The 25,072-nt window shown below is 36.5% G+C and overlaps 2 protein-coding genes across 2 annotated transcripts in view; one reads left to right on the top strand and one right to left on the bottom strand.

Annotated features, from left to right (window-relative positions):
- The first annotated feature begins 415 nt into the window (after window positions 1-415).
- Window positions 416-25,072, top strand: part of Smyd4-3 (SET and MYND domain containing, class 4, member 3) — a 35,230-nt gene continuing 10,573 nt past the window's right edge. The window contains exons 1-9 of the mRNA XM_089643082.1: window positions 416-547; window positions 2,180-2,336; window positions 4,740-4,929; window positions 6,268-6,463; window positions 7,621-8,007; window positions 9,680-10,077; window positions 11,045-11,279; window positions 11,451-11,666; window positions 12,792-12,915. Coding sequence (XP_089499208.1) covers window positions 2,187-2,336; window positions 4,740-4,929; window positions 6,268-6,463; window positions 7,621-8,007; window positions 9,680-10,077; window positions 11,045-11,279; window positions 11,451-11,666; window positions 12,792-12,915 — 1,896 coding nt within the window. The 5' untranslated portion in view covers window positions 416-547; window positions 2,180-2,186. The remainder of the gene's footprint in view (window positions 548-2,179; window positions 2,337-4,739; window positions 4,930-6,267; window positions 6,464-7,620; window positions 8,008-9,679; window positions 10,078-11,044; window positions 11,280-11,450; window positions 11,667-12,791; window positions 12,916-25,072) is intronic.
- LOC149414668 (dynein light chain Tctex-type protein 2B-like) overlaps window positions 13,814-25,072 on the bottom strand; it is a 30,323-nt gene continuing 19,064 nt past the window's right edge. The window contains exons 4-5 of the mRNA XM_089643083.1: window positions 15,587-15,736; window positions 13,814-15,372 (exon numbers count right to left, since the gene is read on the bottom strand). Coding sequence (XP_089499209.1) covers window positions 15,207-15,372; window positions 15,587-15,736 — 316 coding nt within the window. The 3' untranslated portion in view covers window positions 13,814-15,206. The remainder of the gene's footprint in view (window positions 15,373-15,586; window positions 15,737-25,072) is intronic.

Genomic DNA, 25,072 nt, shown 5'->3' with positions numbered 1-25,072 from the left:
CGTAACCCGGGAATGTTTGTCTTTCTTTAAAAATATATACATATATTTATATAAGTTTCCTTGCTTGCGTTATGTAATGAATTACTATTTGTAGAACTAACCGTTTTTTTATTGGCTTTTGTTTTTTTGTAAAATTCCATTGCAGGTCCTTGAATTATGTCTACGGTACGAATGTCTTTGTTGTACATAATTTTGCTCGTAAAGTATTTTGGTAAAATGATGTTTAGCGACATCTTACATAATGAAAACGAAGTTGAAAATATTTTTTGTTCACCCTTAACGTTTCCCAAGACGCGAACCGATATTACATAAAGCTTGTGTATATTTAGTAAGATGTCACTAGTGTACACGTCGAGGGCGCTAGCTCGCGTATTATTATTTTTAGCTTTGAAACTTCTCAAAATAGAAAATGAGAGATTTGTTTCAAAGTTTAAAATAAAGTCGGCGTGGCAATCTCACATGTTTCGCCGGACCGACTGATCGTATTTCATAAATAATCCAAGTGATAACATTTCAAATCAACCATAATTCAATTCAGTAACCACAGGTAGGTAATCAATTAATCTGTAACCACAATATCCTTGATTTTGTACAAACTAAAATTATGTCTTGTGTGATTGATAAGTTGCGTTTCAGCTTTTCCAATTTTCGTCAAGCATTTATTCTTTTAAAATAAAGCAAAATTGTTTTATTTTCGGCAGAGGAACTAAATAAAAAAGTGCAATATTAATAAAGGTTTTAAAATATTATTAAACTGCTCGTAAGTATAGGTTCGTGTCAATGTGTTTTAATGTGTCCAAAATTAGTCATTGTTGTTGATATTCATTTTTGTTGTCAAAATTGACAATTAATTTTACAACAAATTTCAATTTTGTCATTTCTTATAAGTAATAGTAGGTACTTACTTCCCATTATTTATCTTATGAATAGGTAGGTACCTATATTTTTCCTCTTTTCTAACAATGTTTTTTGTTGTTGATGTTTTTATATAGTTTTGAAACTAGTGAAACGGTGCACGTGCGCGAAACTCGACGGACACGAACTGAACACCCGTTCACGGTTGACGTTGGCTTCATGAGAACGGGCCGTTTTTACGACTCATTTTTGTGTAAGTCGGCTCGTATGTGGAACGAGCTACCGGCATCTGTTTTTCCTCCCTCCTATAATCCGAGCCTCTTCAAGGCCCGCATTAACAAATCCCTTCCTTCAGCCCCTACCTTACTCCGCCTCACAACGCCGCCCAACCGGGTGGTGACATAGTTCCCCTGTCTGTGCACTGCACAGGCAGAGACACTCTTGTGAGGTGTCACATAAAAAAAAAAAAAAAAAAAAAAAAGAAGTTCATTATTTTTTTTTTAAAGAAATTTTTTATCTTTACATATATATATATACCTAGATTGCATTATTTGAATTAAACACGCAATATTGAGGGCAATGGGGGGGGGTCGAAATCCCCCCCCCCCCCCCATATGACGCTATAGCTACGCCACTGACTTTCAGCTGTTTTTAATGTTTTTTTTTAAATGCGTTGAAGGGTATACCACAAAACTTTTTTTAAAAAGCCTTAAAAACAAAAACTAAATGATCAGATAACAAACAAAAAAAACAGATTTATGGGTTTTCTCTGTGACGTAATCAAAAGTTTTCCACATTTAAGTTCCACTTGTTTCTGGGCCCCGTGAACATGTAATTTTAAAAAATATGATAAAGCTTTATCTTTGTGGCTTGACATTATAATTTTTTAAATACCTTAAAACCTACTGGATTAGGTTTTGAGAATTCTGCTTCACTAGTAGGTACCTACCTAATATGCATAGATTATTCTATAATGGCAACAATTCTTTTTAAATGTGTGGCACTACCACATCGAGAGTGCTTACACTAACAACTTTCAACATGGCGTCAACTAAAAATATGAAATTACGCTTATGTAAATTGTTACAAAATAGGAATATAAATGCACATTTTTCCATCTCCCCTGACGAATACAGTTGTTTCTTATCATAATTAAGTTGAAACAAAATTATTTTTCAATAACCCATGCGTATTAAGAATGAGTCTGGACTCTGCATATTACCGTGTTTGTGCTCGCACGTGAACACTCTGTAACGCAGTACAATAAATGATTGCTTTAAGTTATGAGATATAAACATAATTAAAATATACAATTTTTTTACAGTTTCAAAATGTTACTCGAAAACAAAACGGTAGCGGAAGGGTTTTTCCAAAAGCACCACAAGTTCGTTCGAAGCTCCGTCGATGACGTTACACTGAAAAACTTCACCAATCTGGAGGGAGACGATGTCCGTGTGGCCTTCATAGCTAACATCCCCCAGGTACGGACTGCAAATCTAGGGCTGTTTCGACAGATATGGAATTTCAGATTTATATTATTTGATTAATTCAGAACTATTTAATTTAATAAGCGAAGCTTACTTTAGAGACTATTGATTTCATTTGGAGCGCAGTAAAAATAAACTTGCTGATCGTCAGTGTAGCAGTGAGACAAGAGACCGAATGTCTCTATTATTTTGGCGACATCCTTTGTAAAAAGGATGAAGAGAAGTGGACCCAAAACGGATCCCTGGGGTACCCCTGAAGAAAGTGTTGCGAAGTTAGACAATTTATTTCCAACCCTCACGGCTTGTAAGCGATTGGATAGATAGGATACCAGCCAATTTTTGATGTCTGAATTCAAACCAAATGTTTCCTCTAATCTTCTAATGAGGAATTCATGATCAATCGTGTCAAACGCTGCACTCATGTCTAGGAGTGAGATAAGTGATAACTTACCTTACTCTATGGCAAGATTTATGTCTGATGGCATACGAAGTAGTCCGATTCCAGTTGAGTGGAACTTTCTGTACGCATATTGACGACTTGCGAATAATTTATTTGAATTCAAGTGACTGGTTATTTGTGCGGCAGCAATTTTTTTCCAGGATTTTTAAAATGAATGGTAAGTTTAAAACGGGTCGATAATTACCTAAGTTATCTGCGTCATGTAAGCGTAATGGTTAAGTTTAAAAAGGTACGTTTAGATGGTTTGGGCATTTGTGCGGATAAACAAAGAAAGGAGTGTGAGAAGAATATAATATAATACGGAAGTTAATGATAGAAAAAGTCGGGATGTCCGAGGAAGACATGGCGCGAAAAAGTGAATCAAACTTTTGATTCGGGCCATGTCAGGAGTCAGAATAACAGAAGAGTATGTATGAGACGATGTGTGAATGTGAATGAAACAAGAGGTGTATGCCGAGACAGAATCTATCCTCTCTACCCATCCCTTTATTTTATACTTATCCTATGGATAGTGCTTATCAAGCGGATGGTGAAAACCCCCGCAGAGTAATAATTCATATGTAGATATTTTAACATTTCATTCTAAAATTGAGTCGCAGAGTTGCAAAACCCGCTCTGAAAAATTTTGGCCATAGTTGCGAAAAGTTGTTTGGAATACTTTATTATAAAAAAAATTACATTTTTTATTTTATTTTTTATATTAACTCCACACAGGAGGCTCTGAAGAAAATAATTTCCCTCAGGGCCTATGTCATCTTTGGGGATGCTGTGTGGAGGGTCTTTTTGTGGAGAGGAAGGAGTGATCATGGGTCTTGAAGAGTCCCATGTTGTAGGAGGGAGGAAATACAGAGGCCGGCAGTTCGTTCCACAGCCGAGCTGTTGAACTTAAGAACGAATCGTAGTAGCGACCCGTTCTCATGTGACAAATGTCAACCGTGTACAAATGTTGGGCGCGCGTTTGGCGTGTATCCCGACTACGCACCGGTGCCGAAGGGATCAATGACGCTAGTTCCTCAGAGCATCTTCCATTGTAATACCGATAGAACAAGGACAGCATACCTACCTGACGCCTGTGCTGTAAAGATTGCAGTCCGTCTGTTAAGATTGGGGAATCTATCAAACAGACCGCCCGTTTTTGCACAGAGTCAAGGGTTTGGTGAAAAATATTGATATAATATTTACTTTCAATGTATTTAAAAAACTTTTTGGGCATGTATCAAAACTAGAAGAAATTTCCAAAGCGGGTTTTGCAACTCTACGACTTAATCATGTAATTTTGTATCTATATTTTAATTTAAAGATGTAGTACCTAGTACCCCCACAAAAAGCTATTAATTATAATTATTAATATTCAAAAATCTGTTTCTGAAACAATAAGAAAATACACTGATTTAGGAAATGAGATTAAAAGAATTTGGCATTCTCAGACTATAAAAATATTACCATTTGTTATTTCGGCTACTGGCATTATACCTAGCTCTCTCATTCAAAATTTAGGCGTATTAGATCTATCAAAGAATTTATATATTTAAAAATGCAAAAATCAGTAATTTTAAATACATGTAGGATTACGAAAGATTTAAAAAATATATATTATATTGAGGGATCAGTAGGATTTATAGGTTCAGTTGAGAGTTCTACCGAGCCGAACCCTCTGATATGAAAATATCTGGAGTCGGTGAATTATTTTCCCATTTGATTTCTGGTGAGTTGACGTGTTGTTCTTGTATTGTTTTGTATTTATTATGCTTATATAATGCTCTTGCATAATGTGAATTGACTAGTTTTTCCTGTGGGGAAGATTTAACCCGGACATAAAGTGGGAAAAAAATTTCTGGTTGTATAGTTCGTACACTTGTTTTTACTAAATCTTGTATTTGTGAATGATGTGAAGATTTGGCTATTTGGATTATTTGTATTGCAATCTCTACCGCCAGGTCCGGGAGTTCAACGAGGGGCTGAAGGTTCTGGAGAGAGACGAGAGACCGGCCACAGTGTCAGGCAAGAAAGACAGTCGCAGGGCCAAACTGCTCAAAGACGATGGGAACGCCGCAGTGCAGAAAGGAGACTGGAGTAAAGCACTGAATCTCTACACAAAGAGCTTAATCTTAATGCCAGTTGAAAATAGTTAGTATATTACAATGACTGTACTTATCTATTGTCATAATAAGCAGTCATTTTGAATGGTTCAAGGAATGACAAAAAAATAAACTGTACATATGTCAGTTATCTGATAAATGTAAACTAAAGTCAGTAACAATATAAATGTTACACTAATCAAATCACAATTAAAGCAGCCAAATTACTGGATTAATAACAAGAAATACAAAAGATTTCGCAAACATGTCATATCAAGTAGAGTTTGTGTCGACTATGTGATCTCCATTTATGCATTATAATATATATAAACAAAATTGAATTGATTCAGAAAAAAATCATAAAATACATTTCTTACAAATCGCACAATCGATCTTACAATTAGGTTGATGCAAATGCATTTTACGAAAATTGATTCATTGGGTGTACAAACAAATATGTGATATAAAGGGAATACTTACAGATTACTTGTAGATTGTATTTAGATTATATTTTCATATTATAAAATGAAGGCCTCAGCACGGGCAAGCCACCCAGTGAGGCCAACATTACTGGAAAACTTTGAAATGTAAAAAAAAATTTGTACCAAAATAAAAGATTCCATTGTAGTCAAAAGTTTTTAAATGCAAATTATAAATCCTAGCATTTTGTCGGCTTTATTAGTTTTTTATTTTTTTTTTTTTTTTTATTGGTTTTCAAGCTACAATCCCGTTAAACTTCAATAAAGCAGTTTGTCAACAGGATGTTAATGATCAATTACATATATACAAAAATAATATTATTACTATAACTATACAATTCACACACATAAATTAATATAAACTATCTCTATTTAGTAACCATTGTTTCAGCATATATCTCAATCTATTTGTGGAATCGCAATTTTTTATATTAATGGGTAACATATTAAGCATTTTTGGCACGTTAAATTCTAGGGTTAAATTAATTTGATAAAGTTTAATTAAACATTCAGTATTACCCGAAGGCATGTGTAGTTATGAACGATTGTACAGCATGGACCCAATAAACTCTGAAGGGAACTATTCGCGACAAATTTGAAGCCGCGTGGTGAGGTGTAAGATATGTGAAAAATGCCAAAACCTATTACATTCCCTCTTTTATCAAATACTCAAAAAAATCGTAAGCCGTTACAATTGCATTAACAATACAAACATAAAAATAAAATAGTTCATGACATACCACTTTGCATAGAAATCATTTCAAAAGTTTGTTTTACAAGATGGCTGCCAGGCATTTTTCCCTCACTCTAGATTTGACTTCAGTGCTGCTCATACAAAATCGCATTAATGATCTATCCAGGGCGTATTAGGTCCATGTTCTACAGTATATTCTCACTTGCGGTTTCAGAATTAGATCTGGCCATCATAGTGGCCAACAGGTCTGCAACCCTCTACCATTTGACCAAGTACGAGGAGGCATTGGCCGACATATCGCTGGCGCTGATGTACGACTATCCCCCGGAGCTGAATTTCAAGGTGATGGACAGGAGGGCTCGCTGCTATCTGGCGCTAAAGTGGAACCAGGAGGCTGTGGCCGCTTTCAAGTAACATAATAATTATTATTTTATTTCTGGCTACAGGTTGTGCAAAGCAATGTAATTCATATTGGCATAGCATACAATCTATCTAATTATATAAAGAAGAGTGTTTGTGGCAGACGGCGTGTATTTTCAGAGTGGAAGATACTACCAGTATCGCCCTGGTGTAAGACCACCATTCAGAATTGAAACGTTGCTCCAAATGGCTTTAGCCGTGTTTAGTGACTAGATCTGAATAGCCAGGTACTTCCCCACCTTCCTCTTTCCCTTCCCCACTTACCTTCAGCCTCACAACATCCCCCAATTGGGGATGCCATAGTCTCACTGGCTCCAGACGGGAGCAGTTGGGACTCTTGTGAGGTATTCACAATAAAAAAAAATAAAAAAATTTGATTTTTGAAAGAAACTTTATTCCTCCCTCTGCCTATGAACTCCTGTAATTCTCACTGCAAGTTTCAATGCCCCACACCAAAGAGTATTACACAATAATGTACTTACGGCAGAATGTCTTCCATTAATGTTGAGTAGGGCCCACATTATTGGTTGATTTGCACTATAAAACAATTAGCACCTAAAGGTGCTTTCAAAAGTTTGCCGAGAGATGACCTTGATCTAAAGATCCTAAGATCCTAATAACCTGGCTAGGTCGTTACAGAACAATAGTTAAAATACAACTTTACTGCGGGCCGCGACAAAACATGTGCTGCATGGATTAAAACCAAATGTTTGAATCCTGGCTCTGTGATTGGCGGAGAACAAAACAAAGCCATCGAAAACCAATGGCCATCAAAAAACAAATGTTTATATATTTACAAAAATAGTATCTGATTTCGAAAAACTGCATAAAGTCCTGGCAACCTCTTCTGTTTTGAAGGTTATAAAGTTCGGGCAATGCCGGAGACCTCTCCTGTTTTAAAGGTCATAAATTCCGGGCAATGCCGGAGTCCTCTCCTGTTTTGAAGGTAATAAAGTCCGGGCAATGCCGGAGGCCTCTCCTGTTTTGAAGGTCAAGAATGCCAAATTATATACCTATATTGCACTTTTTCCATTTACATCATATGTATGTATTAATTCTTACTTACAGTGACAAAATAGAACATGACAAAAGAATAGGTATAATTTACATGACAACTACATATATGTATTATTATTGTACATTTCAGAGAGACAATATCGGCACTCGATGACGCTAAAATACCCAACGATAAGCGCCAAAAGATGCAGACAGACGCCCAACTCATGATAGAAATTCTAAATAAAAGCATTCAAATGCTGAACCCAAAGATAAAACAGCTCAACCAAGTCCAGGCAAAGACTATTCCGCTGCCGACCGCGAAAAAGACGAACCTTCCACAAGTCAGTGGTAAGAATAACAGGACTTACATGGCGGCTTCTGAAGCCATTACAATAGAGTCTACAGAGTCTGAAGGAAGATTTGCTCAAGCTTTAAGAGATGTGTCGGTTGGAGAAATCTTAGTTGTGGAAAAGGCTCACTGTAGCGTCCTGCTCGCTGAGAATGCACAGACACATTGTTACCAGTGTTTTAAAAGGTAAAAATTAATTAATATATCTTCCCCTTTAGTAAACTTCTTGTATTATTTATGGCCATTGTTGTTGTTTTTTGTTTTAATGTATATACCCCACAAAAGATGTACATAGAGCACCAAAATATACTGAGACTACCTCGGTCGCTGTCAAAACGTAACCTTGATACCACGGTGTCAAAATATGTGTGTATCAAATTCTACAGGTAACGAAGGAGTATTCTACGGAAGACAACGTTTATTAATAAATATTGATGTAAAACGATTTCAAAAGCTAGTTTACTCTAAATGTAGGATTGAATTATAGACTTTGCGTAGCTATTTCCTGGTATAAATCAGTGGTGGACAAAACTCAAAGAGAATTTTTCAGTTAATTTACTCACGGCAACAAAGACCGGCAACATGAAGATAGACTCAAAGAACTAAGATTACTAACATTAAGAGAAAGGGGTGACTGGATTGAGACTTTCGTCTGGATAGTTGTCCTGGCAATCCAAGAAATGTTCACCAACAAAAATATAAATCTCCGTAGACACTAAAAAAAAATTATTAACACATTTTGCATCCAATCCTAGGAAATAGAGTAGTACTTGCAAATAGAGTAGTGGATGGATGGAACAAACTTCCACAACATGTCATAGCTTCTACTTTGTAATATAAACATATTTAAAGCTCGATTGGATTCTTATTTGGAAAGAAAGGATTAACCATAATTGAGTTAGTTTTAAATAAAAAAAAACTCAATTACTGTTAAATTTATTGCGAAATCAGATATGATCGCATCAGCAGAATGCTGCCTACTCACTAAATAATAATAATAAATGTCAAAGCAACCGTATGGTTAGATTAATATCAAATAATAACTATTGATCCAGGGATATAGGGAACCATATCATTTAAACATAACGACAAAGTAAAGCATAATTAATCTTAGCCATCGCTAATGCTAACCGTTGGTCTATCGCTATGTTATGCGATCGGTATTGTTGTAGCGATAACCAAGGTTGTACATTTTGATTCGCTACAGAGTCCCAATTGCTCCAACATCTGGAGTCAGTGACTTCAAGGCAGTGAGACTATGGCATCCCCAATTGGGGTATGTTATGAGATAGTGAGAGAGTACCTGGCTATTCAGATCTGATCACCAAACATGGCTAAAGTCATTTCAAGCAATGTTTTAATTCTAAATGGTGGTCTTTCACCGGGGCGATACTGAAAGTATCTACCATTTAAAAGTGCTGCAAACTTACTATATTATACTATCTCTAAATAGTATAAAACAAAGACACTATCGGCGTCTGTCTGTGCACTTAATTATTTTAAACTATGCAACTGAGTTTGATAGGGTTCTCACTATCATTTAGAGTATTTCTTCCGGAAGGTTTATATATGTTATACATGGATTTTTTTATTTATTTAAAGTAGAGAAAAGTCGAGCAACGATAAATAAATTGTGAAATAACACAAATTAAGCAAACTTTTTACTTCCGCGTGCCCCCGCACGCATGTCAACTTGCAACCTCTGTCGTAGTCAAGAAATTAATTGAAATAATTGCCACGGAATGAAGGGAACACTTGAATTCTGCTTAACTCTCACAGTGCACAGTTAGTCAGATTTCTAAATAGTAGATTACATTTCATACTTTTTATTTTTTTTAAGCATGTGAATAATTTCCAGATGTGTTGTGCCCCTCGCCTGTCCGACCTGCTCTAACGTGATATTCTGTAGTGAACCGTGTCAACTAAAGGCACTAAACTCCCACCACTCGGTGGAATGCTCCGTTCTCCGCATCGTCTGGGACTCGGGATGCTCAATCACCTGCCACATGGCCCTCAGGATAATCACCCAAAAACCCCTCTCATACTTCAAACATCTCCGGCCGAAACTCAACGAGAAACCGACGGGGAAATACTTGAGTAATGATTACAGATGCGTCTATAATTTGGTCCGCCACGAAGACCAGAGATCCAAGGCTGATTTCTTCCAGCGCACGCACATGGCTGTGTTTCTGATGGAATTATTGAAAAAGACGCGGTATTTTTTGGATGATGATGACACTGAAGTCACGCTAAACGGTAATATTTTTAATTTTTTACCCTCTTGATCTAGTTAGTCCTTTTTGAAAATGGGAGATTAGACCAGTCTGTAGATAGATCTGTTGGGCTTGGATTCTACCAATTTGCAACATTATTTTTTACCTCAGAATAAAGAATAACACAAGAGACTGTGTTGTGGGTGTGTTACATGATCCAAATGTAAGCCCTATTTGGGCCTATACTTCTGTACAAATCTGTGTTTCATCATGATTGCGAAATTCAAATAGGATGGCGATGTACAATTTCAGGCAAGAGTAAGAGATAGACCTCATGCTAAATAGTTAGCAATAGCAAGTTTATTTAGTATTTCCACAGAAAAAACAATGTTATTATAACATAATAACTAACATGCTATAGCTAGACGGCAAGCAGAAGAAGGTGCATAAACGCATGTCTTTTGCTGTGCGCAGAAAGGGTTGTCTCCTACACACTATAGCTAGACCACAAGCAAATAAAGGTGCATAAACGCACGTCTCTTGCTTGTCTCCTACATACTACAGCTAGACGGCAAGCAGAAGAAGGTGCACAGAGGCATGTCTCTTGCCGTGCGCAGAAAGGGTTGTCTCCTACACACTATAGCTAGACCACAAGCAAATAAAGGTGCATAAACGCACGTCTCTTGCTTGTCTCCTACATACTACAGCTAGACGGCAAGCAGAAGAAGGTGCACAGACGCATGTCTCTTGCCGTGCGCAGAAAGGGTTGTCTCCCACAACAAAAAATCGTGTAATTAAAAAATCTATCTTAACGTATAAAATTTCAGCCTCCTTATGTTTATGCTCGCAATGCTCGAAAAGTAGTGAACAAATATCGCTGAAAATTTCAAACTTTGCCATTTATGGAGATAACTACATAATTTGACTGTCTTTAAACTCTTTAAATATATTTAATACATTTTCAATGAAACAAAAAATTAGAAGACAACCTCATTACAAATTAATTTCAGGTAATGGCACGTCAAATTGTACAAAAGATATTGAGGCATTCATCGGTGGATTGATATCGAGGAACCTACAGATCCTGCAGTTCAATGCTCATGAGATTTTTGAGCTTCGCTGCGAGAAGCCGGGGGAGAGCGACCAGGTGCTGCGGAAGGACTTGGGGAAGTCAGTTTTCTTGGGAGGCGGCTTGTATTCGACGCTGGCCCTCTTCAACCACTCTTGCGATCCTGGCGTTGTAAGGTAACACCATACATAATAGAAACAAGGGAGATGGGCCATATTAGTGAGGAGGTCAATAAACGAGTATTGGTGAACATGCACTATAGTTACATTTAACAGGAACTGTACTGAATTCTTCAAACTCAAGAAGCCAGTGTATAATAACAATGTAGTTTTATATTTATCCTCCAGGTATTTCCAAGGCACCTCTGTGATAGTCCAGGCTATCAAGAACATCGGCCAGGGGCAGCAGGTGTCGGAGAACTACGGCCCGCTCTTCACGAGGAAGGGAATCGAGGAGCGGAGGTCGGAGCTGCGGGAACAGTACTGGTTCGACTGTAACTGCGTCGCCTGCATGCAGAAATGGCCCAAGTTTGACGAAATGGACGAGGGCACAATGCGATTCAAGTGAGAGATTATCAATTATCAGGCATTGTAAATTGTTTGGATGCATTTATGAGTAATCTAAATATTTAATCAGATGCTGTGAAATCTCGATTGATCGTTCCTCGAATGATCGTTTTCCCCGCATGTGTCTTTTATTTCTTCCAATTCCGAATTAATTTCACACAAAACTCCTAAAAATGATTGCATCGATCGTTTCTCTATGCATTGTTTTACCGCATTCTTGCCTAGTTCACACGAGGACAGGACAATATTGTATTGTCTCTGCACGTTTGAACTACGGTTGAATTGTTGTACTGTCCCTTTGTCCTATCCTACACAGTCGAGGCTATTCACGGAGCTGGGACAGAACAATATTGTATATTTTCTGTATTGTTCTCGTGTAAACTTGGCATAATCGTTAAAAGAATGCAGTTTTTGTACTATTTTACTCCATCGACCATTGCCGGCGGCAGCTTCTGACATTAGTTGTTGTTAGTCATTCAAACACAGTGGTGTTCGCGTGTGGTTATCTTTTTATTTCAACCTTAAAAATTAAAAGTCCTGTGAAAAAAGTGTGTACTCTTCAAGAAAGACTAAAAAGGAAGTGAAAAATAAATTGTCGAAGAAGTGAAAAAAAAATCCTGCCGATGAAAGTATTAATGTAGTCACGTGTTAAGGAATCGCCACATTTATATATTTTTGAAATTAAACATTTATTACATTTTGTATTTTGACCGGTCAGTGGCTGAGTTAGCATCGTGTCTGGGTCCCTCCCAGGCGTAGTGTGTTCAATTCCTCAGTTTGCTAAGTCCTCCATCATGACACAAGCTAAATTTTCTACTTACTGTGATAGTAGTAGGAGATTTTCAAATATTGTCAGGTTATTCGTTTTGTCATTTCGTTTTTAATAATCTTATTTAATTCAAAATATATGAAAGTTGCTTTTTTCTATTTTCCTGCATCTAATTTTTTTGCGCATTCATAGTTTAGAATAGGACCGTTCTAAAACGATAGACAGAGGGTTTCACTGTAGAAGAATTTTACATAAAACATAATACATAACTAAAAACTTATTTTTTTGGAATTGTCTGGCTAATGATAGTCAAGGATTCTACCAGATTTTGATGTTTATTTTTTATATTTCAGATGTGACTCGGGAACAAACTGTCCCAATGTGATTCCTATTCCAGTAAACTGCGAGGATTTCTTGATTAGATGCGGTCTATGTCAGCAATTCACTAACATTCTGAAGGGGCTCAAATCCATACAGGTAAACCCTCTTTTGTACATCATTTCTGCCCGCATCGGCAATATCCAATTGCGCATGCCCAACAGCCTGCATAAGCAATATTCAATGGTATGTGGAGAACTGCCACCGTCAGCAATATTCAATTGCGTATGGTGACTAGTCCGTGTGAGCATACGCTTGGTAAATAGACTGCATCAGCAATTTGTAATAGCATATGGGAAACTGTCCCCGTAAGCAATATTCAATGGCACATGGTGACGAACCTGTGAGCATGGCAAATAGCCCGCATCAGCAACAATTAATAGTATGTGGAGAACTAGGTACTTTCGTCAGCAATATTCAATTACACTTGTTCTGCAATGCACTGACTGCCACTAGTCAAAGTGAGAGTGGACAATATTCAATAGCAAATGACAACCGCTCTTGTCAGCAGCATTCTGCAGCTGGAGTCGCAAATATTGTGTGCGAATCAGTTTGTGGTTTTATTGTAGACTGTAAGCAATATTTGAAAACACTTTTGGAGAGCTGTGGTCAACAGTTAGAATTGGAAAGGGATTCTGACTTGCCCCTGGTCTTTGGTATACGTCATGTTGCAAATTGCGGTATTATGACCTTGATGGTACACTGCGGTGGGAACACTTAACGTGTGCACTGCACAGCTTTTCTTAACAGACTGGTCATGTATAATAAATTGTTGCATTGTCACTGATGTAGGTACGTAGGTACTCCACACTCTCATACAGGAACAGGTAATTGGGTAACAGGGACACGTAACTGTGTGGAGGAATACAGGAACATTATGTTAAAGAGAGATGCATATAGTTGCGTCAACAGTAGCACATGGCAAACTTTTGAGATATTAAAAAATTAAACCCATGTCATATTATAGAAAACATTATTTATTTATAATAAAGACACAGTTTAAGGCACAAACTAATTCTTTTAAAACGACCACTGAACCAAAAATTCCTAGAAGTGTGATCTACGATACTGATTTGAGATAAAATTGCTGTCGCTAATTTACGTAAGACTTTTCGACTCCTAGGCCCCAGACAAGCTAATGAAACTGATTATCTGTTCACAAAACAATTTTTATATTTGAAAAAATTTAAACAATTCATCAAAGTTAGGGAAGATTGAGCCCACTTTGGGCACACGGGTAACACGCCCACAAAACACTTATTACACTGTTTATCTCTTCTATGCAAATAACAAATTATATAACGATAATATTAACAGAGGAAACAAATGGTGCAAGTATCTAAGGATAGCACAATAAATTAATAAACCTAGAATGGCAACATTATCAGAACAAAACATTTTTTTTAAATAAAAATGGTCTACAAAATTTAAACATCTATGGCCAATCGGGTGACTGGAAATATCATCAAAATTACAATTCAGCACACCTACAAAAATTGATATAAAGTCATGAAAAGTGATGAAACAAAAACTAGGTTAAATAGGTTACGTAGATAACTATTAAACCCTAGTTTTTTTTTCATAACTTTTAATGACTATATATCACTTTTTGAAGGTGTGTTGAATTTTCATTTTGAAGAAATATCATGGAACCAGTCAATCGTCACGCCCATCACGGGTGCTCTCATCGATCAATCAAGCAACCCGATCGATCATCAGTGGTTCGTGATCGGGTAGTTTACGATCAACCCAGGACTAATTTGATCCTGTCAAATGTGAAACTCTCAAATTCGGGAGTCGTGCATAATCTCACATCTAAATATACTACAATAATTGTTCGAAAATTGGCAGTACTTGGAATTAACATAATGAAGAAATTAGTTTCTCTATATGAAATTTCAACATTTTGTCAAACTGTACATCAACTTTGATTTTCTTAGAAAAGGTTCAAGCCACAGATAATTGAAACAAGGGAGATGAGCTGTGAATTTGTGAGAATGAAGCAGCGTGCACCGCCAGTGTCGCCAATATCGTTCATCCTTACTTCAGCAAATTGCATCTACGTTTTGCTATTTTTTTTACATTAACTCCACACAGGAAATCCTAAGGAAAATAATTTCGCTCAGGACTTATCTTTGAGGATGCTGTGTGGAGGATCTTTTTGAGAAGAGCAAAGATTGAACATAGGTCTTGAAGAGACCGAGTCAAGGGTTTTTTTTAAAGTATTTTGTGGCTCCAAAACTAACTTAAACTTAACTTTCATTGCATAGATAATTTGATATTCGGTTCAGTTTGGTTTTAGCGAGACATGCTTCCACGCCATATCTCCCTGTGTTTCTATTATCTATGGTTCAAGTCTTTGGAATGCTCATTACATATTTTAAATAGGATCAATAGTAGTAGACGCCGAAGACGGTTGTGTTACAGAAGATGGTGTCGCTGTAGAACGTGTGCGTCGTGTAGTTATCGCACTCCGAGTCCCAGAGACAGCGCAAGCCGCTTTTGATACCCGCACCGCGCATTTCTCCTAACACAACTTGCACTATCACCTTGTACCTGCAATTTAAAACAGTATTCATTTATAGTGCACATTAAAACACAAAAAAATAATCCTAAAAGCAAAAGAACTCCGGCGAAAGAATTTTTAATAACTTTAATGTCTTCAGTACCTGTAATAAAACTCTTTTCAAAATATTTCACAGATACAAAATCAACTCTTACAGTGGACTTACTGAAATTCCAAGAGTTAAAAGGTTAAAATTCAAAATACCTATCCATGGAGAGTGAGTTGACCCTTTCCCGCACCTTGTTGGACACAGTTTGCGCCCACTTCTCGGCCTGCGAGCCCGAGTAGGTCCTGTTGGTCAGGCTCTCCCTCATGGTTTGGTCGATGATCTCTTTGACTGCCACCGCCTGAAACCTGCAATGACCAAGTAATATAAAATAATTACTAGAAATCAAAATCTCAACAGAAGGGCCCTTAATAGTAGTTTTTTTTTTTTAATTCTACGGAAAGAAAATTCGAGTCAGTTGTGTCCCACAGTGCGTTCCGTATGATAACTACGTAAGTAAATTAAAGGGATAATTTAGAACAGCATAATTTATTTTATTTATTTACTCTCTCCATACCCCCAAGGGGCTTTTACATTTGTTACATTGAAATGTTTAAAAAATTTTCGCAAGGATTATAAACAATGGTTGCAAAAAATAACTTGGTACATTACAGTACTTTACATTTAGATAAAATTCAAAAAATATAATGATAATAATATACTAAAATTATCAGAAATAATATCTTGACATAAAAATATAGTTTGGGTTTTAAAATTGGTCAGTTTGCTGCCTAATTTGTTTGTGAATTGTGACATTTAAATAGGTCCTTATGCCTAATGTGTCGAGTAGGTACTCTTAAAATGATTAGACTCACAAGTTGGCAAAAGTCGAGCTCCGAATTATGTATTTTTAAGCTATTTAATAAAGAAGTGTAGTTAATTTGTTCTAAGAGGACATTTAACTTAAAATTAATTAATCGTAAAAACTTTCACTTAATTCTTATAAAATACACATTTTGAATGTGTATTTTATGGTAAGGTGACTAAATAACAGAATTATTCTCAAGCCGTCGTACTCATAATAGATAATACGGAGGGATAAGAACAGGTTAGTAAAAAAAGTTACACATAATCACGCGCATGCGTACTGCGTATACCGGCCGTAATACCGCAGTATTAGTGGCTGGCAGATTTTCGACAACTGTTCGACCCCCAGGATTAGGGAGTATTACTATGGTATCAAGACGGATATCACGGATATTGTCAAATATCGATCAGTCGCGCAATGAAAATGTAAAAAAGCAGTAATAACCATTGGCAGCGCATCAGGGGAATATTTTAAATTGAAATATTAATTTACCAAAGTAAATACGGAACGCATAATCAATGGCCAAATTTCGAAGCAATTCAAAGCAGACCGGGTCAATGACATCGCAAACGTCATCTGAAGAAACGTGAAGTTAGCAACTAAACGCGAAATGCAAAAATGACCATGTTTTTGAGGATTGGAACAAAGTGGTGCCAGTCTAAAAAATCTTGCATGAATATGAGTAAATATTTTAACCTGAGCAGTATATGTCCCTCCTGACCGTATAGCTATACCAGCGCTGCAGCGGCGTATTTTGGGAATCTTTATAAGTAAGACTTAATTGGCTACAAACAAATGAGACAAACAAAATTTTAATGACATAAAGTGAATTAAAATTTTTAATTGTTTTCAGCAAAAATCCTAATATTTTCATACTAATGTTTGTAGTGTGATTTATGCTGTATGTAAATTATAGTATTCATCAAGTATTACTCCGAGATCTCTAATTTTAGTTAATATCTCCACTTATATGGTCTATCGTATAATTAAATAGAATAGGAGGATTTTTTCCACAGAATTTATTGTTTATTTTATTTCATTTTTTTTTTTAATTAACGTAATGAGTAAAACCTCAAATTGTAATATAATGCCCCGAAATGCAAAGGGCCTGGGTTCAAGTCCTAGATGTGCCGTATCTTTTTCTGTTTCAAATTTTCATTTAAGAATCGCTAATATTGTCTTCAATAATTAAAGAGAGTTATCGATTTACATTTGTTAATATTCGTTAGTTATTCGTGCACACAAATTATATAATTCATTTATATTTGATTGAAGCTCTTGGCAATCATTATTAATATGGGTAATTTCTCATTTTCATCAGCAAAGAGTATAAATTTAACATTATAAAACAGAAATCAATTAAGACGAGACAATACCCTAAAATAAAGTCTGAATCGTAACGACGTAAGTGAAGAAGCCATGCATAAAAAAATGCGACGTGCGGCTCTGGTGTATTGGACAGACCTATGGTCGAATTTGCCGTACCAAATCTCTTTTTTTTTGTTTTTTAATCCCAACTGTTCCCAACCGTCTGGAGCCAGTGAGACTATGCCATCCCCAATTGGGGTATGTTGTGAGGCTGGAGGTAGTGGGGAGGGGAAGGAGATAAGGAAGAGGATTGTGGGGAAGTACCTGGCTATTCAGATCTGGTCAAAGCCATTTCAAGCAACGTTTCAATTCTGAATGGTGGTCTTACACCAGGACGATACTGAGAGTATCTTCCTTTCTCAAAAATAAAGTGGGAATATTAACACATTATCGTCAGGACACGGCCTTTGCCGTTTTTCGCGGACTGTCGGTCAACTGCGGGACACGGCAAATGCCGTTTTTGTCAACTGTCGGTTTTTGGCGGGAAACGGCATTATACGGGTTTGTTATCAGCGTGAAATACTATGATTCATAAGTGGAATGGGCTCTTCAATTAGGCGAGACAACCGCAAAAGACTCTTTTTGACAAGAAGCAATTAAACATATGAGTTATTGAGTGTGCGCCTTCGACCTTAGACGACACTGTTCAATTTACGCGATCAGATTTCACACATCCAGCGATTGTAAAATTGCGGGCATGGCAAATATATACTATTATTTATTATATAACTATATGATATGAATAAACATGTTATCTTTTACTTGGAATTTTCAAATATTGAATATTGAATGCTATTTACTGAATTAATATCAGGTTTTTATATTCAGCTTTGAAATGTGGTGAAATTATGATAATCAAAGCAATTATAATTTATTGTTGATGATCAAACGTCATATATGATTTCTTTGAAAATTTCAATTGAAAATATTATTTGGTTTAGAAATTGTGTCAATTTTAGGAAAGCGATATATTTTTGCACTAATCGCGAAAAACACCCGCTATAGGCTAGAGTCTATTGTTTGAAGCGCCCGACTACAATGTGTTAATGATGTAAGTGATGAAGTTGTGTATAAATAATATTCGGCAAGTGGCCGAGCATAACAGACGGACATACGGTCGAATTTGCAGTGTTCCATATGATTCTATTTTTGTCATAATTTACTTGTTTCTTGCAAAATTATATTTTTGTAAATTGTACTGTTTTATCAGACATGGTGTCGCGAAGCTGCGACTCCACTATATATTTAGAGGTGGTGCAGAGCTAAAGCCCTATGCCACACGCCCAAAGGACCAGTCCCAAACTACCCCGAATGATAGATTATGGGACGATTTATGCATCCGACAAACCTGATGGACAGTGCAATAATCAAAGGTATAAATCTGGGCTTCTGGAGCACAAGATAAGCCCAGATTGGAAAGCAGGAAAGATGGACTCACCCGTTGATGACTATCACACGTCTCCAGGAGTATTAGTTGATTTCACTTCACAAAATATATGTATAACCGCCCTGTCTGATATTAATTATCACTCCGAACTCTGATAAGCAACTGACACCACTTGTCAGATTTTTCATGTGTCGCAACAATATTTTTAATATGGTGACATTTTGGGATGGGTAAAAGGGTAGGTAGGACATTTGCAGGATTTGGTATTGACATTACACTTGTCCTTTAAGCCTGTGGATGCATACCTAACAATCCCATATATATTGCGCGAACATTCTCCCGGCGTTGAAAGTACCTTCCGAAATTTTAAGTACTTTCAAATAAAGTAAAAAGTTAAATGTAAAACGAAAGATGAAATATAAATATTCTTATCAATACGCTATTAATATTGCAAAGTTAAAACGAAAATTTATAAAATAATGAAATAAAGAAATAATAATTATTGTGTAGGCAAAGGACACAATTTTACGACTGGTCGTTTAAAGTTCCCGGAAGGGGTCCTTACGCGTGCGACACGAACCACTCCGTCTTTACCAGGGAACACCTCCTCAACAACGCCCACCGGCCAATAAAGTGGAGGCGCATCCTCTTGATGCACCAATACTATGGTACCTACTTGAATGTTATTCGCGGGACTATTCCATTTTTTTTTCATCTGCAGAGAGTGAAGATACTCTATATGCCACTTCTTCCAATAAGATTGAACGAGGTGGTCCAAAAGCTCTTTCCTTTTCAGTAGACTAATGCGTTCATTAGTCAAATCATAAGCAGGTAGATGCTGAATCGGGTTAGACATCAGAAAATGAGCCGGAGTAAGAGCTTCTGGATAATGAGAACTGCTTAATAAACATAATGGCGGTGAATTAAGTACAGCCTCTATTTGTGTCAGAACTGTGAGAAGTTCTTCATAACATAAAAGTTGAGTACCCACAACCCTATACAGATGCGATTTAATGCATTTAATATTTGACTCCCATAATCCTCCAAAGTGAGGAGCGCGGGGTGGAATCGTCTTCCATTCAATTCTCCGAATGTTAAATTCATTGCGAAGAACTTCTTTAGTTGAATTTGCCTCTAAAAAATTATATAAGTCATCCAGACAATTCTTTGCGCCTATGAAATTTGTCGCATTGTCACTGTACATACACGAAACCGGTCCGCGTCTGGATAGAAAACGCTTAAATGCGTTTAAAAAATTGTCCATGCTTAGATCTGATACCACTTCCATATGTATAGCCTTCGTTGTTAAACAAATAAATAGACATATATATGCCTTTTGACTTTTTACCCCACGACGCCTAGAAAGGGTTATATTTATTGGTCCGGCAAAATCTACACCCGTATGTGTAAATGCCTTTGCTTCCTGAACTCTAGCTGTAGGTAAATCTGCCATTAGCGGTATAATATTAGAAGGTGCAGTTTTAAAACAGAAATTACAAGCATGTACTCTTTTGCGTATTAGATTTCTCCCCGATAAGATCCAATAACGCTGTCTAATTATTGACATAAGGAGATGTGCACCAGTATGACAATTCACACGATGGTGAAAGTCTATAATTATATCGACAATATGATCCTGTCTTGGCAGAAGTACTGGATGTTTGTTTTCAAAAGGTATATTCGCGTTTGTTAATCTACCACCTATACGTAACAAGCCATTATGATCTAGGAACGGGTTTAGTTTTCGGATTGAAGGTGAGCATAATTTATCCCTCTGTATTAATTGTATATCGGCACTAAAATACCTATTCTGTAAAGCTTTTAATACATTCATTTCAGCAATGTTTAATTCCGTGGAATTTATAACTGTTGAGCGTGATAACTTTCGCATAAATCGTAAAATATATACCACAATTCTCAGCAGTTTTGGCCATGAGGAAATTTTTAAAGCGAGATTATATATCGGAGAATTTTCCTCTATTGACGTTATCGTAAATGTATGCGATTTTTTCAATTCCAAAGTATTCTCCTCCTCTCGTGAGGGGGAAAATCTTTCGACAGGCCACTCGGATACTGGGTTCACAGCCCAGGGCGGACCGTGCCACCAAAGAGAATGATCGACCAGCTGAGCAGGCAGTAGTCCTCGTGATAAACAATCACTAGGATTGGTAACGCCATCTATGTGATAAAAATGTTTCGCGGGTAAATTTTCCTGAATTTCACTGACTCGATTAGCTACAAAAGTTTGCCACCGGTGAGGGGACGAGTGAATCCAAGAAAGTGCTATTTTTGAATCTGAAAAAGCAAATATATCGTTTATCGAAACGCGATTTCTATAAGTATCTATAATAGATCTAACGAGTCTAGATAAAATAAGCACAGCGCATAATTCCAATCGAGCGAGTGACACTGTTTTCAGAGGGGCCACCTTGGATTTAGAACATATCAAATTCATTGTAGTGTTGCCACCCTTATCCGTGACATGAAGATATATTACACAACCGTATGCTTTCATACTCGCATCTGCGAAGGCGATAATATTTATCGTGCAGTCCTCCTTTACTCCCAAATATCGAGGTAAATTTAAATTAGAAAGCATCGGTAATTCTTCCTTGAATTTGACATATCTATTAACAATACTTTGGGGTAGTTCCTCGTCCCATCCTACTTTCTCTAACCACAGCTCTTGTAAAAGTAATTTGGCATATAAAATTACCGGAGCAACCAAACCTAATACATCGAATAAACGAGCTATTGTGGAAAGAATTGATCTTTTACATATAGTTTTTTCCTCCGTCGGACATATCATAAATCGAAAACAATCAGATATCGGATCCCATTTTAATCCTAAAATGCTACATTTATCCGAAAAATCCATTGTCGCGCGGTGCGACTCTGGTAATTGGGCCAGTAAATGAGGAGAATTACTCGACCATTTGACTAATTCAAATCCTCCACACTTGAACATCGCCATTAAATCTGTAGCCAAAGTGATGCCTTCACTTATAGTATTTACAGAATATACAAAATCGTCCATATATAAATCATTAATTGCAACTTCCGCCGCTTTCGGATAACGATTTCTTTCATCGCTCGCTAGCTGCCGTATAGTTCGCATGGCTAGAAATGGTGAACAGTTCAAACCAAACGCGAGTGAATTAAATTGATAAACTCCAATTTGTTCATCTTCGTGAAATCTATAAAGAATTTTTTGATATTTACGATGGCTTTCCGTTACCATTATACGTAGATACATTTGCTTAACATCTGCGGTTAATGCTACAGCGAATAAGCGAAATTTAATTAAAAGTGTAAATAAATTAGATTGCAAATTTGGACCTGTATACAAAGTATCATTAAGTGACAACCCTGAACTGGTCTTTGTACTTGCATCTAATACAACACGAGTTTTAGTTGTTGATTTATCTTTACGAATTACTGCGTGATGAGGAATGAAATATCCCTCATCAATATTAGATGAAGACGGAACTTCAACCCTCATATATCCCTTTTCCAGATATTCAGAAACTACTTCATTATAACTGCAATGCAATTCTGGCGAAGTATTAAATTTCCGTTCTAAATATTCATATCGACGCTGCGCGACACGGCGCGAATCACCTAAATTATTAGGATCTATCTTAAACGGTAAAGATACAATATACCTTCCCGATTCATCCCGTTGGACTGACTCGAGGTACATTTTCTCACATTCTGCATCTTCAGCACTCATCAACGACTTAATAGGCATGTCTTCCATCGTCCAAAACTTGGATAACGCATTATATAAATCTACATTGGTTATGGGGCCGAACGTCCACGAAACCTCCGGCGTACACGTAGGTATTTCACCCATTACAATATACCCGAATACTGTCTGTATAGCCGGTGGTGCATTCGTATTATGTTTAGATAAAACCTTATTCCCCAGCAGAATATATGGAAATAACTGTGCACCTAATAAGATATCAACATCGGATGGAACGTTCCAGGATTCATCCGCTAAGTTTAAACCCACTAAATGCTCACATGACTTTGTGTCAACATGTTGTGTAGGAAGCTTATCAGTTATTTTATCGACAACTAATAGACTAATTTTATAAGTATCTTCTGAAACGCGGGATTTAATTTTTAACGCAACGTGTCCCAATATTGGTGTCTCTACTGAACCAACACTTTTAACTACTGAATTATTTAAAGGAATTATTTTAAGATTTAATTCATTACAAGTGTTTAAACTGATTAAATTTTGTTGCGAGGCGCAATCAATTAAACACCTTACGGTTACTTGATTATTTTTATTGTCATAAGCAAATAACTGCGCGGTTGACAGTAGTACATTCGTAGCTATATTACCTGCAGAAAAATTATTATAATGTTTATTATTACGCGCTATTAATGTAATGGCTTCGTTTTTCGATTGACTTTCAGTATTCACCGTGCTCTCAAAATGCAGAGCGGTGTGATGTCGTTTTTTACAAATTCTACAATCCGATTTAGATGGACATTTCACAGTTTTATGTTTATCGCTTAAGCAGTTTACACATAAATTATTTAATTTCACAAACTGAAAGCGAGCATTTGGTCTTAATTCGTTAAATTGTTCACATTTAAACAATTCAACATGATCAGAATGATTACATTTCCGGCACCTATTACGATTATTATTACTTGACTTCTGTTCGACCACAGCGAATGAATGCGTAACTTTGTTTTTATTATTAACAACTTTATTATCATTTTGCCCAGTTCGTTCTAGGATTTTGACATGCGACCGAATGTATTCTATTAAATCGGTATATGTAGGTATAGCTTTCTCCCGTATAGACATTTCGAAATTTTGCACCAACTGTATATCTAATTTTTTCAGTGCAACATGTAATATTATAAAATCGGTTAGGTCATCAATACCTAATTCCTTGAGTGCAGCTATGGAAGACGCAAACCTTTCGATAAAATTATTTAACTCATTTGGGTTACTAGGTGCCAATAATTTTAAATTCAAAATATTGTTCAGATAAAAGGTACCTAGCACGCGTTTGTCCTGATATTTCTTTTCGAGAGCTTCCCAAATTAAAAAATAATTTTGTTCGTTCGGAAGTATTCCCGCAAAAACTGATAACGCCTTTCCTTGGAGTTTCCCTATCAGATATTGCATCTTTTGCGACGTATTCAAATTTTGATTTGAGTGAATGTTTAATTTAAAAGCTTCATAAAATATCGACCAATTCTCTTGATTACCATCGAACGATGGCATCTCGATCGGTGGGAGTTTAATTAATGGTGAATTATTTAACTTCTGTCGATCACGTGATGAATCTTGCTTTGCTATAATGCTTTCGCGTATAGAAACTACAAAACAGTACTTATTTTCGAATTTACTCCATAAATCGAAATTCATATTGTAATTTGAATCCTTTTTCAACTGAAGTGTATGAAATTCATCACAAAATGTGTTAAATTGTGCATAATATGTAGCTATATTAACCGTTTGTTTAAGAAAATCCTCCGAACTTCTCGTCTCCCTGTCCGCAATACTTTTCGCTTTCTCGTATAATTCATTAACACGATTATGCATCAAATTAATCTTCGATTCTACTAACTTGATTTTAATATCCTGAGTACTATCGCTAGTCGCCATGATTAATTGTATGTAGGAATTTAAACACAACAATAATTACAAATGCAACCTAGTACATACAAATTAACAAAGTGTAAAGAGGAAATAATATTTATTTATAACTTTAAATATGTTAATTTTAAATACCCCGTTGGTAATCCGGCTCGAAAGAACCAAAAATGGTGTCGCGAAGCTGCGACTCCACTATATATTTAGAGGTGGTGCAGAGCTAAAGCCCTATGCCACACGCCCAAAGGACCAGTCCCAAACTACCCCGAATGATAGATTATGGGACGATTTATGCATCCGACAAACCTGATGGACAGTGCAATAATCAAAGGTATAAATCTGGGCTTCTGGAGCACAAGATAAGCCCAGATTGGAAAGCAGGAAAGATGGACTCACCCGTTGATGACTATCACACGTCTCCAGGAGTATTAGTTGATTTCACTTCACAAAAT

Source organism: Hesperophylax consimilis, chromosome 19, assembly GCF_061612785.1.
Source record: "Hesperophylax consimilis isolate HC1 chromosome 19, BYU_Hcon_1.0, whole genome shotgun sequence".
Taxonomy (NCBI): domain Eukaryota; kingdom Metazoa; phylum Arthropoda; class Insecta; order Trichoptera; family Limnephilidae; genus Hesperophylax; species Hesperophylax consimilis.
This window is presented reverse-complemented; position numbering and strand designations above follow the sequence as displayed.